At 41.1% G+C, this 15423-nt stretch overlaps 1 protein-coding gene across 2 annotated transcripts in view; it reads right to left on the reverse strand.

Moving 5' to 3' along the window:
* The window catches only part of MTBP (MDM2 binding protein), a 59917-nt gene that overhangs the window by 11645 nt on the left and 32849 nt on the right, over nucleotides 1-15423 (reverse strand). For both annotated transcript variants that reach the window (XM_074986721.1, XM_074986720.1), the window contains exons 17-19: nucleotides 7393-7488; nucleotides 6550-6816; nucleotides 3296-3545 (exon numbers count right to left, since the gene is read on the reverse strand). In XM_074986721.1, coding sequence (XP_074842822.1) covers nucleotides 3296-3545; nucleotides 6550-6816; nucleotides 7393-7488 — 613 coding nt within the window. The remainder of the gene's footprint in view (nucleotides 1-3295; nucleotides 3546-6549; nucleotides 6817-7392; nucleotides 7489-15423) is intronic.

Below are 15423 nucleotides of genomic sequence, written 5' to 3' on the forward strand. Positions count from 1 at the left end.
ATTTAAATAGAGTTTCCATTTCCTTCATCTGGAAAATAAAAAGAATACCTACTTGACCTGAGTGCAGAGGATTAAATCACATTTCCATAGTGCTTTGAAAATCGAACATACTATATATCTGCTAGACATTACTTAACATACAGTGAGAACATATATTGTATTTTTCTGCTTCTTATATCCACAAGGGTAATGGAAAATCCTCATTTTCATGTTTGTCACAGGTTCATAGACCTTAAAGACAGAAGGGACTATTAGATCTTCAAGTCAACCTCCCATGTATCACAGGCCATTAAATTTTATACAGTTATCCCCAATGGAGTCCAACAACTAGTATCTGGCTTTGAGAAAGTCATCCAGATATGGACAAGCTACCACTTTTCCTATTAGTTTGTTCCAGTAACTGACTACCCTCCTGGTTTAACATGTGTGCTTTATTTCTAATTTGAAGTGGACTGGCTTCAGCTTCTACCCACTGATTCTTGTCCCACTTTCTCTGCTAAAGAGCCCATTTGCAGCCAACATTTTCTCTCTACGCCAATACTTACACGTTAAGCAGGTCACCTTTCAGTTTGCTTTATTGACAGGCTAAAGAACCTTACATTTCTCACTGGCTACGTGTACACTAGCCAAAAACTTCGAAATTGCCATGCAAATGGCCATTTCAAAGTTTACTGATGATGCGCTGAAATACATATTCAGCGCCTCATTAGCATGCGGGCAGCCGCGGCACTTTGAAATTGACGTGGCTCACTGCCGCACGGCTCGTCCAGACAGGGCTCCTTTTCTAAAGAAGCCCCGTCTGGACGAGCCGCACAGCAGCGAGCCGTGTCTATTTCAAAGTGCCACGGCTGCCCGCATGCTAATGAGGCGCTGAATATGTATTTCCGTGCTTCATTAGTAAACTTCGAAATGGCCATTTGCATAGCCATTTTGAAGTTTTTGGCTAGTGTACACACGGCCACTGTAAGTTATTTTCTCCAGCTCTCAAAACAGTTCAGAGTTCCTTCTGGACTCTTCTCTAATTTTTCAACATGCTTTTTAAAATGGGATTAGACTTCTGTGCATTATGTTAGTCTCTATTTCACCAATGCAGAGATAAAATCACCTTTCTACTTCTACTTGCTACTCTTCTGTTATAAATCCAAGGACAGCATTAGTTCTTTCGCGACACCACCACACCAGGCTCAGTCAGGGTTCCCTCTATTTTTTTCTATCTATGGGCCAGATAAATTTTCTTGTGTGTACCAAGGCATGGTGTGAATGTGCATCACCAGTGGAAACACATACTGCTGGCTGTGGGCAGCTAGGAGAGCTTTGCTAATCAGCTGGACAACACCTGAATTTCTCATGGGTGGCTGCCCAAGTGATCAGCTTCCAGAGAACACTGATCTCTATAATGAGTTGCACGTCACTTGGATCCTTTTGGAGTCATTGTTTATAGATGCATAACTTTGCATTTGGCTGCATTAAAACACACTTTGGTTGAATGGGCCCAGTTCACTACGCAAATTTTAACAGCACTGATTTTGTATTTAGTTTCAGGTCATTAATGCAAAAGCTGAGTAATGCTGAGATTAGACCACTCTCTGTGAAATCCACTGGAGATAGAAATCCCCATTTGATGAGGATTCCTACTGATTACTACGGTGAGCTCTACCAGTAGCCTGGTCATAACATATTTAATGGGGGCTCTAGTCATACTGTATACTGCTCATTTTTTAAATTAGAATGTTGAGCAGTAGTAAATCAAACATCTTACACTATTCATCAACTAGTCTTGTAATTTCATCAAAGAATGAAATCTGGATAGTCCAGAAAAGCCTGTTTTCCATAAAACCATGCTGACTGGGATTACACATAATTATAACAACCATCCTATTCTTTATTTTTTATTTATTGAATCCATATCAGCTTTTCCATTTATTTGCCTTGGACTGATATCAGGCTAACTAGACTTTAGTCATCCAACAACTTATCTACTGCTGATTTTGAATACTGGTACAGGTTTTACCTCCCTAATCTAGGACTCAGATGTTCCTGGACCAGAGAACCTTGGGGCCGGGAGCCCTGTGGCAGGAGGGTCACTGAGGGGCAGCAGGATCAATGGGTGGCAGCCTGAGCAGGACTGGAGCCAGAGGGGATAGGGCTGGAACCAGAAAGCCTGGCCAATGCCAGCTGCTCAGCTGGGTGAGAGACAGGAGGGTCACGTGAGTCCTGAAGTGGAGCTAGCAGCTGGCTGGGGAGGCAGGGCCAGTGGCAGAGGACCTCCTCTGGTCAGACAAATTCCCTCATTCAGGACTGGTCAGGTCTTAAGGGTTCCGGACCAGGTAATTTCAGCCTGTACAACACTTGCACTTTTTCAGCACTTCAGTACTTTGCCTGCTCAGTTGCCCTTCTGGCAAAGATCAGAGGGAGGCAAGGAGGCTGAGCACCCTAGCTTTCTTCCAGCCACACTTCCTCAGCAGCCTAGTTATCTCTCTGGCAAGCAGGGCATGTGGGAAACAATGGACAACAGGGGTGCTCCCTCTCTGGCAATGAGCTGGGAAGTCTCATAATTTCATCATCTAGAGGCAGAAAGCTAAAAAGCTACATTTTGGTTCTTCCAAGATGCAGGAAATCACTTTCTATGAAAAATTTCACATTTTTAATTTTGTACTGCTATTTAGGATTTTTTTTTTTTTTGCAAAAAAGTCAAACTTTTTTCCACAGGAATGAATTTCCATTTCTAGATACAAGGACAATCATCCTGCTTCTTTCCAAATACAAAACAGAAATATTTATTGAACAAATTCTTCCTTTTCTTTTTTCTCCTTCTTTAACAATAACACCATCTCCTTCTACTAATTGGCTTATATTATTGCTAAGAATTTGTTCTTGATAAATCGCCTGACCCCAAAATCATCTTGTCCTTTGCGCTGCCAACCACAGAGCCTTCCCTGATATCTGGCTTCCCTTATCAAATTTCTGTATTTCACAATTTGTAATTTATATTAATTTCTATTCTCCTTTTTTCACATCTGTTATTCATTGCCTTTCTGTTGGGGGGGGCGGGGTGCATTTGGGTACTCTATTGTGTGTACTAAGTTCTTTTCCTACAGTCCTGAATGCCTTACTTATGCAAAACTTCTCTTGATTTCTACAAATCTCCCTTGAACAGAACTTAATAAAGATTTAGGGATCTGGCCCACATTCTGAAGGAATGTTGAATGTGGCTAAAACTGGGAATCATCATTTTTTTTGGGGGGGGGTGGGGGGGAGGAAGAGAAGAGGAAAAATAAATTATGTATATAATTACCCGTATATGTTTCTGAGATCTTGATTCTTTAACTGGCTTTGAAATTTCTGACTCTTGCACACATCTCTGACTTGCTGGGCCAGCCTCTGCAATTAGTTTGTGGTCCTGATTACTAGGATGCTTAACCAACGCAGATGACAGAGACAATGATCTGCCTGGCTGTTGTCTTTTGGCACCTATTGAATGGTGACCCACACTACTTCTGCTTGCCTGAGACAGGAGAGAATCTGTGCTTTCGGTTTTTATTATTCTGGAGAAAAAAAAAGAAAATCAGGTAAGTTTACAGTCTTGCAGGTTGTAGGATGAAAATTCCTCAGACAGGCCCTGGTTTGTGCTGAAGACCCCCTATTCAATTCTTAAAGTCGGGAGTAGGCCGATATTACAGAAACCCAGCTAGCACAAGTGGAAAGATACCTCGTTGGGCCCCTTCCCCCTTAGCCCTCTCACAAGACCCAGAGAAGGACATCCCAGGTCAGGCAGGAGGGGCCTTAATGTGAAGGGAGGAGTAGCTGCCTCAGCAACCACATTCCAAGAAGGTGCCCTGCTGGTGGAAACCAGTTGTTAGTGCCGTATGCTGTTAATGATTTGTGCTTTAAATCTTCTAGGTGCACCAATGTGCAGACATCGTCATATCCCCTATCCTATCTTGACAGGAACAGGTCATTGTGTATCTGTTGTGTTTAACATATAGAGGAAACCACCGGTACTAGAGATAAGATGTTCTATAAGCTATGGGTGGGGGTACTCTGTAACCTTTTTAAATTATTGGCTTACTATGCTCATTTAGTCTTGCTGCTAGAACCTATCCAGGCGTGGGTCATTGCTTCCCCCACCCATCAAAAATCTATATAATCAATTGTAATTTATTGCCTGGCAGTGCTTCACTGAGTCCTGATGGGCGACGTGGCACTCCACCAGCACTGTGTGTAATAAACCCTCCTGCCTGCTTCATACAAGGTGTCCAGACTTTATTCCAACACACGTGTTGTCTCAACTATAAAAGGATACTATAACCACTTAAAACGTTGAAGACATGCAATACGCTCAAAAAAAATGGAGGCTAAAATTGGTAAGCAGTAACAAACTATTAATAGGGGTTTTTTTCCTACTGAGAAAGACTCTGTTCTCTTACATTCTAATGATCTGCTCTCTGACAGCGACAATGGAACAGAGTGAATGGGTCTTTTCTACAGCAGATGCTGCAGAAAAAACAGTTTGGAACAAGTCACAGAGTGGTCACTGTGTTAGTCTGTATCATCACAAAACAAAAAAGCAGCCCTGCAGCACTTTAAAAACTAACAGAATAATTTATCAGGTCGGGAGCTTTTGTGGGACAGATCCACTTCTTCAGATCTGGAAAATTCTGATCAATGTAAACTGACACAGAGAATGTAACAGAAAGATATAGAAAAAAATATAAATGAAAACTGACAAATCAACTGCATAGGACAGAAGGAGACAGGAGGAGAGGGGCAAGAAAAGTACTTCCTTCAAGTCTCTTTTAAGTTAAGTGGGCAGTTTCCCCACCTTTCATATTTGCAGTGATCTCAGACAGCCCATTTAACTTTATAAACATTTACTGGGAGTAATTTTCTTTCCCCTTCCCCACCCTCCTTCTGTCCTATATAGCTGATTTGTCAGTTTTCATTTAATTTTTCCCCTCTCTCTTATATTCTCTTCATGTCAGTTTACATTTATCAGAATTTTCCAGCTCTGAAGAAGTGGGTCTGTTCCATGAAAGCTCATCACCTAATAACTAATTTTGTTAGTCTTTAAAGTGCTACAGAACTGCTTTTTTTTTTTTTGGAACAAATCACGGAGGTTAAGTGGAGGGACAAAGGAAGCACATGTAAGCTAAAGGTGGATAGGAAAACTTCCCTCTGCCCCCATCCTGACTGAAAAAAAAATCCTTGTTTGACCCTGTGATGGAGTGGTGGGGGGGAGTGCATGTGAAAGAGTCAGGCTGGATGTGTGTGACACAGGAAGAGCAGCTCACAGCGGCTAAGGATGACGCCCAGGGGCTGTAACCTAATCTGGCAGGTAACACCTCTGTCCTGAAAAAGGAGCAGGGAGGAGCTGAGCTGGATTTGAATAGTAGGTGGCAGTTAGAAGCTGGGGAGAGAGAGTTGGAAGGCGGCCAGCCTGGCTGGGGGGGGAAGCTACACCCCAAATGGGGCACCCCTCAGGCTCCTCTACCCAGGATGGGTTGGAATGACTGTCTCTGTCGGCTGTACTGACACCTCTGTACTGAGCCTTGCCTCTGTTGACTAATAAACTTCCTGTCATTCCTGCCTGCAGACAGGGTGCAGTGCTTGGGGACCCCTGAATCCCATCAGAGACACATTGTCCCACATGTATCAGAGTCTGTATCTGCAAACACAACAAAGTAGTCCTGTGGCACCTCGCAGACTAACAGATATTTTGGAGCATAAGCTTTCATGAGCAAAAACCCGCTTTGTCAGATTCTCCCACATGGATCCTTTGCCTATCAAGCCAGTAAAATGAAGAACAGGCCTGCCAAGTTACCGAGCCCAGTGTTTTAGACTCCTCATAATTCTAGACCAAGACAGGGTCATTTATTCAGAAAGAACACCAGAATGTAGCTGGGTCTTTGATGAGAAAGTACATTAAATCACCTGCTTGAAGAATAGGTGGCAACAACAGAGTGTAACTAACACCTGGGCGGAAAGGATCAGAAGCATTACAGTAGTAAGATTACAAATTACTCAGCTGTGGTATATACACTTGCTGATGGTTTTACCTTGATGCAAATGATACAGAAATACTTCTTGTGGGTGATTATGAATTTTTTTTTAAATGGCTTTGAATGAGAAGAGGGTCAGGGCTGAGTGACTTGAGACTTCAGAGGGTCTTCTGTACTTAAGACTGTGAGCTCTAAGTGCCATAGACTGTATTATTCTAGGTTTGAACAGTGCCCAGCAGTACTCTCAGTACTACTGCAAAACAAATAATGATTTTCAGTGGTTACTAAGCAGATTTTGGCTCTGTTCAAGGCACAATAAGCATCTTGCAGGATGCAGCCCCCAATTTCTTAAATTTAATCGCCTTAAGTCTGTGCTTGCATCTGGTACAGATAATGGGAGGTCACACTCGAGGAATACAAAATTGATACAAGGATTAAAACACAAACATTTAGTTAGATAGCTTCTTTAAAAAAATCTTAAAATGAAATATGTGCACAGACAAGACAAATATTTCATATTAATATTGCTATATCTTATTTAGTTCATTACCTCTTACTGGGATAAAAGCAGTCCAAGTCTTTTGATCTCCATTTTAGCCTTGACACTTCTGTTCTGTGTTCATTTTGTAATGATTCACCATCAGGGACACTTCCAGGCTCTGATAAAACTGCAGGAGATGGAAGAGGGCTCAAGACACATGGTACAGGACAGCAGTCTTTAGTACAGGTAGTCTGCGTTTCATAGCGAATCAGACGACTCTGAAGTTCAACAAATTTCACATCTCTCTCTAAAGCTTTTCTGTTATCTAGGCAGTATCTAAAATTGAAATGAAAAAGTAACAGAACCACAAAGCCAGTGACTACTGTAACAAAGTTTGGGAATTTTTTCCCATTAGAAAAACTAAATAAACAAGGTTTTCCTCAACAATAGAAAGGTCTTCTGTGCCCCATTACTAGAACTGTTAGGCTGCTCCTGACACCTGCACTGAATGACTTAATTAGATTACAGGACAGATTTTCTCATGAAGTATGCTACATTCAAGTTAACAAAATGAAGTTGGGTAACATATTTAACATGGACCAACTCCCACTATGCTTACACAATTCTCTTAAAGTCATCAGAAAGTTTACTTGAATTACTGAACACCAGATTAGGCATTACAGAGGTTTTTATTGGGTTGGGTTTTTTATTGCTGGGAAGGAGGTGGAGAGGGGAAGATAAACAAAAAACATGCTGCTATGTTCAGGACTAAACATCTCAAACATATTTGTAGACATGTTTCTCTAGAAACAGCACATAGTCTGCATAAGGAGGGTCCCACCTAAAACTTTGTTTTATGCTAGATGACAGTGTTAAGAAAATAATTATGTCAAGCAGTGCAAGGAAACTTACTCAAGCCCATGATAATGGCAACCAGCTGCTTTTTCAAAAGGCAAGCCTCCCAGTTTCCGTGGAGTAAGCTCTGGTGTCAGGAGAAAAGCATTTTCACTAAAACAAAAAAAAAAGAGTATGTATTTTAAATTAGGTCTATATGTTAGTATCCAAATTGCTATTTTTATTTAGTAAGTACTTTGACTGAAGTCCAGTATGAAGCTGTCTGTTGTGACCCTGAATACTATAACTGACCTATGCATAAGAGTCACTAAATTAAAAAAGCTATTTGAAAGGCTAGTACTGCACACACAGGAAACTACAAATTTAAACCTTCTTCCATGCAGATTCAGTCCTACACTGCAAGCACAAAAGCTTACCAATGGAAGAGAATTACACTAAGAATTCATGTACATTTATATTTATTCATTATTCAGTACAAATTATGGGAAGGCAACCAACTGCTATTAATGCATAACTTTTGAGTATGAAACTGATCTGCTGGTGTGCAAAGTTTAATTGACAACACAGAAAAATGTTAAAATCACTTAGGAGGTATTTCATTAAATAAGAATATGCAATGTGAAAATATTTCATGTTACTATATTGCAAAATGATGATATGCACCATTTTTGCCACATACTAAACAGCTTCAGCATTTCTGAAAAAAATGTATTTGACCATACAAAACCAATAAAAAGATCTTTTAATATGCTGTCATTGGGTATCTTGGAACAACCACAATCACATTAAGGTGATGACATTAACTAAAATAGTAGAAACTAGTCTTAGTCATGTTGCAGTGATGAACATAACTGTCATCATAACTAAGGCTGAACCCACAACAGTGTACTGTATCAACTGAACTACAAGATCCAAACTCATGGTGTAGCTTTGCAGTAAGGCTTATCAGTAAAACAGTGTGATAATTTGCAACTGTTAGGTACTAGGTGGGTACTCTGCAATTAACAGGTACCATAATCTCTGAATCTTGTTAACCAAAGGACATGGTCATGCACTAGCTGGAGCACAAAAATAGCTGATCTCTGTGTGCTTCAATCACCAGTTTTGGGATAATATTCTGAGGCTTTCATTTTGACTATTTCTGACCACAGGACTGATGTGGCATTACAGAAAACCACTTCGAGAACAACTAGAAGTCTTGTGGCACCTTATAGACTAACAGATATTTTGGAGCATAAGCATTTGTGGGCTAAGACCCGCTTTATCAGATACATGAGTGGAGGGATTCAGAGGGGTACTTAAAGAGAGGGGTCCCAGTAAAAGGGAGGGCCAGAGCTGACAAGGTCTATTCAGTAAGGTGGAAATGGCCCAGTATCAATAGCACTTATCAAAACAGGAAAAAACAAGTCAGATCAGACAGGGGGATGCGAGCCTTTGTCAGAGTCTAATGGGGAGCTATTAAACACCCAGAGCAGAAAAGCTGTTTTTGTAAGATGCGAGCCACTCCCAGTCTCTCTTTAATCCTTGGTTAAGAGAGTCAAATTTGCAAATAAATTGCAGCTCAGATTTCTCTCTCCATTTGATTTTTGAAATTTGTTTCACGACTGTCACCCTTAAATCTGCCACTGAGTGTACAGGGAGATTTAAGTGTTCACCCACAGGCTTCTGTACATTACCGTTCCTGATGTCTGATTTATGTCCATTTATTCTTTTATGGAGTGACTGTGCAGTCTGGCCAATTTAAATTGCAGTGGGGCATTGGTGGCACATGATGGCATACATTATATTTTTCAAAAATCAAATGGAGAGAGAAATCTCTGATTGTGCACCAAAATATCTGTTAGTCTATAAGGTGCCACAAGACTTCTTGTTGTTCTCGAAGCTACAGACTAATACGGCTACCTCTCTGATACAGAAAAACACTTGTTCATTTGGAAGTTGTCCAGCATGCTGACTCACCAGAAGACCATCCACATAACATATGCATGACTTAAATTCCTGCTTCAGACTACCTTTTTCAGAGCACCCTCACAAGCGGTGTCCTGAGTGAACATCCAAAACTATAAAAGAAACAAGTGGTCTAACAGGAAGTAGTGAAAGCATAATCCTTGAGCAAACATTTACCTCTGCAATAAATAGGGTTGAATGTTACAGTTCTTACCAACATCATCAACACTATGGAAACCCAACTGACCCTTTATCACACTCAGAAGTACTTACAAAAATATTTATTCCACTGGAATAAATTACCTAAGGAGGAAGTGGAATCTTCATTGTTGGAGATTTTTTTAAAGGTTAGACGAACACCTGTCAGAAATTATCTGGATGGTACTTAGCCCTGCCATGAGTGCAGAGCATTGGATTTGATGGCCTGAAGACGTCCCTTCCAGTTCTATGATTCTACAGAATTCTATGATTTTGACATGGCCAAAAATGTAAAGCTAGAAAAGGAGGAACAATCACAGCTGTCAGTGCAGACATTATTTTCCACAGAGCCCTGCCCTTAGCAAGATTCAGAAATGATTTTTCAATGATATTCTCAGTCTCTCATAGGACCTGTGCCTAAGTCCCCTTTCCATGCCCAAGGAACAATAAGAAGAACAGACAAAACTGATTTAGGGCATCTGCTGGAAACTGAAATTAAAAGGGTCCATGACTTAAGATCATGCAATAAAGAAACCACAATGTACATCGGAGATGCCATGGCTATCTCACACAGAACATCCCAGAAGGCAGCATGAGAAGACACTGGGATCTGAAGAGACTAAATACAAAAACAGTTAGGGTGTGTGAGCAGCTAAGATGACAATTGCTAGAAGTCATATCAAGAGGTCAAAGTACTGGTGAATGAAGACAGCAGGTAAAGAATGAAGTTAAATGTATACCAGAAATGCGTTTTCCTCTCTTTCTGCCTCGCACATCCATACATAGTTAATACTGAGACATGTGACAGTCCTACAGTTAGTTCTTTGTCTGGTGATTCCTAATTAGGAAAGTCTTCTGTCTGTGGCTGCTTCTACATTCACTCCATCCCGTTGGAGGTGGCATGGTAATGAGGCAATGCAGAACAGGCTAATGAGGTACTCACGTGCACATTAAGTGCCTCATTAGCATAATGGTGGCTGCACGAATTTCAAATTGCAGTCTTTGAAATGCAGACTGACAGTGTAGATGGGAGCAACTTTGAAATAAGCACCCCGCTTCCACATTCCCTTACTCCAATCTAGTTTTGTGGAAGTAAGGGAATGTCGAAGTGAGGCACTTATTTCAAAGCTGCCCACATCTACATTGCCAGTCTGCAATCTGAAGTCTGCACTTTCAAATTCACGCGGCCACTGTTATGCTAACTTGGCACTGAATATGCACATTAGCACCTCATTATCTTGCTGCAAATTGCCTCTTTACCATGAGAGTGGGGGAGGGGGCGAGTGTAGAAACACATACATGTGAAATTTGACATTTACTCCCCATAAATCCCAAGGATTTTCCCCAAACCAGAGAGCAAATGGAGTTGCAAGGACAGTAAAGGAGCATACAGCTGGGTCAAGTAGAATAATGCAGGGGGAAAGGGAGCCTATGCTGGAGGGAATGGGTGTGATACTTAAAATACGGTCCCTGTAATATTTATTCCACTGTACTATGGTGTGTTTAAATCTCTCTTCTCTAAGGTGCAAGGCTATGGTGGGACAGCCCATCTCTCAAAACATTAAAAATTAAATCATGGCAAGTTGTGGAAGACTGGAAGAAAGCCTGATACCCATTACCAATGAGAAATTTTAAATCGCTTACTAAGAAACACTGCCTAACTCTCTTATTTATCTGTTTTGCACTTCAGAACATGCAAGTGGGAACGTCAAACATTTACATCATCTGAAAAATTTAGTTTGTGATATATCCAACTATAAACCTTATGAACATTCTAGGATCAGATACCTGTGTAGAAGAGAAATTAATTGATCATCTAATTATGTTATGTTTACTGTATTTTTCTACACAGATATAATGCTAGATGATGTTTGTAATATGTTTCAGTGAATTAGTATTCCAAGTAGAGCATGCTACTGTAAAAATAGAGATCATTATAAAATAAACAGGAATGTACATGAATACTAAGATACAAAGTGTGTATCCTGGACAGCTTAGTAATATTTTAGAAGAAAAAAAGTTCTTCACAGTGGCCATGTCTACACTAGCACATATCTTCAAAATGGCCGTGCAAATGGCCATTTCGAAGATTACTAATGAGGCATCATCATCATCAACCATGGGCTCAGCGCCCGTTGGTGTATGATGCCTCTCTCACTATTTCCTTCTGTCTTTCCCTCTTCAGTGTGGAGTGGCTTAGTTTCTTCAGACTAGCTCCACACCAATCTATCCATTCTCTGTGGGGTCTGCTTCTCCTAGTCGAACCATCCATTATGCCAAATACCAGGGTCTTGATTTTTTGTTCGTTGTTCATTATGCAAATATGCCAAGATAGCTGTAGCTTCCGTTTTATGACCTGCAGCAGATTCTCTTTCGCCTGTATCTTTGTGTAATTCCTTATTGGTGACCTTCTGCATTGAAACAGTTTCGCTGAAATGCATATTCAGCACCTCATTAGCATGCTGCCAGCCGGGGCTCTTCAAAATTGCAGCATTTTGCCGCCACATGGCTCATCCAAACAAGAATCGTATTCTCAGAATCTTTCCATAACAACTTCTTTCGAACACTAATATTCTTCTTTTCAAATTTTTCATTATCACCCACCTCTCACAGCCGTACAACATGCTGCTGAATACATACATTTTCAAGATGCTCAGCTTCATTCTTAAGCTAATTGGTTTGCTTTTCCAGGTCTTATCCATAGACTTCAAACTCGCTCTTGCTTTCGCTATTCTAGTTGCTATTTCCTTCTTACAGTCTCGATCATACATTATGTTGCTCCCCAGATATGTGAACTTCTCTACATTTTCTAGTTCAATACCATCCACACTGATCTTCCTTCCAATTTCCTTATCTCCAAATACCATGGGTTTTGTTTTATCTATGTTTATAATCAGTCCATACTGCTTCCCTACTTCATTTAACACCTGCACCAATTTCACTAGCTTCTCATCTTCCTTAATAATAACTATATCATCCGCGAACCTCAAGTTGTTAATTCTTCTCCCGTGCACAGATATCCCTTCTACCTCTTCCTTGATCTTGTCCATCACTCTCTCCAGATGTGTGATGAAGACACTTCGCAATATTGGATCTCCTTGTCTCATACCTCTACTTGTTCTAAACTAGCTTCCCAACTCCCCGCATGTTCTCACCACTGCCTCTGCCCTGTCATTGATATCCTTCAACAACCATATCAGTCTGCTATCCACACTGTATGACTCCTGCACCGCCCAAGTCACTTTCTGATCTATACTGTCAAATGCCTTTTGAAAAATCGACGAAGCAACTGCATACATTCTTGTTCTTTTGTCGAGCTTTCCACACTATCAGTCTTAGTGCCAATATCAGCTGTATGGTACTTCAGTCTTTTCTGAACCCCGCTTGCTCGTCTGCTATATGTTCTTCTATCTGCGATCTTAGTCTCTCAGTCAGTATCATCATTAGCACCTTGCCTAGATGACTCGTTACAGCAATCATTCTGTATTTCTTGCTCTTCAATGTACTTCCTTTCTTGGGTATTGTCACTGGCACAGATCATGTCCATTCTTAGGTGCCTTCCCTTGTTTCCACGCTATATTACATAGTCGGTGAATTTCCTGAATCATGCTTTCCCCGCCACATTTCATCATCTCTCCTGTGATATTATTTCCAGGGCTCTTGTTGTTCTTTAGTCATTTCACTGTTTTTTCTACTTCCTCCTTCAAAATATCAGTCTTGATCTTGATACTCGGTGGAGATCTCCTTCTGTTCTTCAATGAGTCTTGCTGAAATGCATATTCAGCACCTCATTAGCATGCCCCCAGCCAGGGCTCTTCGAAATTGCAGCATTTTGCTGCCACGCAGCTCCTCCAGACAGGACTCCTTTTCGAGAGGATGCCACCAACTTCGAAATCCCCTTACTCCTATTAGCAGATAGCAGATCAAAATGCCGTTATTCCTAAGTTCCTGGGGTCCTTTAGAAAAGGAGCCCTGTCTGGACAAACCACGCAGCAGCAAAATGTGGCAATTTCGAAAAGTTGCAGCCGGTGGCACGCTAATGAGGCACTTAATATGCATTTCAGCACCTCATCAGTAATCTTTGAAATGGCCATTTGCCTGGCAATTCCAAAGATTTGTGCTGGTGTAGACGTAGCCAGTATACTTTAACCAATGGCAAACTGCTACATAACAAACTGTTTCACAACTTAAAATAACAAAATTGCATAGGAATTTTAGTTTGTAAGAATCTTAAGCACTGCCTATTGCTCCTATTATAGTATCTGTACCCTGCTTAGCACAATGGTTACATTTCTGATATGATCCTTTGAGTTTTGTTAAAATAAATATTAAAAGAGAGAAAGCTTTAAACATTTAGAAATATTCATAAATCTATACCCGATTCTTTTATATACTTGGGATACAAATCATCAAAGTCATCACTTAGTGGAGAGAACTTTTTAGATGACATGAAACCTGCACAGGACTTGTGAGATTACTTTTAATCTTAAGAGCCACTTTGCAGGTGACACAATTTTCTGTAAATAACTATAGTTTTATTCACACAATATAGAGCGATGTAGTTATAAAATTCAACAGAGTGAGCAAATGTTTATTCCTCTTATGAGAAGTTCATAAATCTTACAGAAATACATGAGTGTTGATGGATAATTAAATCTAACCTAAACCATCTGTATATTCTAATACGCATGTGACTAAAATCACAATGCCCTGGTACCACAGAGCTGACTGTATGTATATGCAGTCCTTTCATGTGATAAGTACTGCATTGTGCCAAGATAGTAAAGAGAACTAAAATGAAAAGACCATCACGGAACAAGCAAAACACGTACATAGAGGTGACAAACAGAGCAGGTAAGTGAACAGGAAGAGAGTACAATGAAGCCACAAACCAGCACAATAGCAAATGCGGAGGCAACATAACTATGTGACATTAATTTTGTATGATGCTGTTTGGTGCTGTTCTGTGTATGTATCCTCCAGCTCCGTGCTGCTCCTTACTGTGTAGAGAAGAACACTGCTAACAAAAACACCCCAAACCTAGAGGTTAGTGATTTGCCAATTCAGGGCAAATACACATTTAACTCAAAAGTAGGATTTTCCAATGAAAATACATGGTGCACCTCCTAAAACTGGCACTCTCTGGTCCAGCAACATCCACGGGCTGACCAGAGAACCTAGGAGCCTAAGGGCAGATGGGCCAGCCTAGGCCAGGGTCAGAAGCCTCAGTAGCTTGGCTGGGGGCAGTGCAGGACCAAAGCCAGAGCCCTGCAGTAGCCCTGAGGAATGCGGGACTGGGGCCAAAGCCACAGGGCAGCCCTGCAACAGTGTGGGGCTGGGTCCAGGGCCTGAGTTATCTGTCAACCCCACAGGAGAGTGGGGACAGGGCTGGAAAAACCCTGTGGCAGAAGCCAGAATCCGACTGCCCCAGAAGCAGCTGGATGAGCAGTCCAGTAGGGAGGAGGTAAGGCAGGGTGCCCTCTGTGGGCTTTGGGGCCAGTGGCAGGGGACCTTCCCTGGTTTGGCAAGTTCTCTTGTTTGGGACCAGCCAGGTCCCATCCATGCTGGACCAGACAGGTGCAACCTGTATGATGTAATGATTAGAGTTTACAAAAAATGTCTCTGTTAAATTTTTATGGACTAGTTTGTGGGTTTTGTTATTTCTTTTTTGGAAACCTATCAGAAAGGGAGAAAGCATAACCTACGGAACAGGAGTTCCAGTTCTTTTTAAAGCGAGTTTCAGAATACTCTTATGCTAGTGGCTTAAAATAAATACATCATTTATCAGGGAAGATTTCTTCTGCTTCTTTGTGTTTGTTTCACAAGCGCCATATGCTACTGTGTCTGTGGCCTAGAGGTATAGAACTAGTGGCCATGATAAGCACTCAAGTGCTAGAGAAGACTACTGATAAACCAATACAGTTAAGGTTGTTGCTCCCCTGC

This window comes from Carettochelys insculpta, chromosome 2 (genome assembly GCF_033958435.1).
Source record: "Carettochelys insculpta isolate YL-2023 chromosome 2, ASM3395843v1, whole genome shotgun sequence".
Classification (NCBI taxonomy): Eukaryota; Metazoa; Chordata; order Testudines; family Carettochelyidae; genus Carettochelys; species Carettochelys insculpta.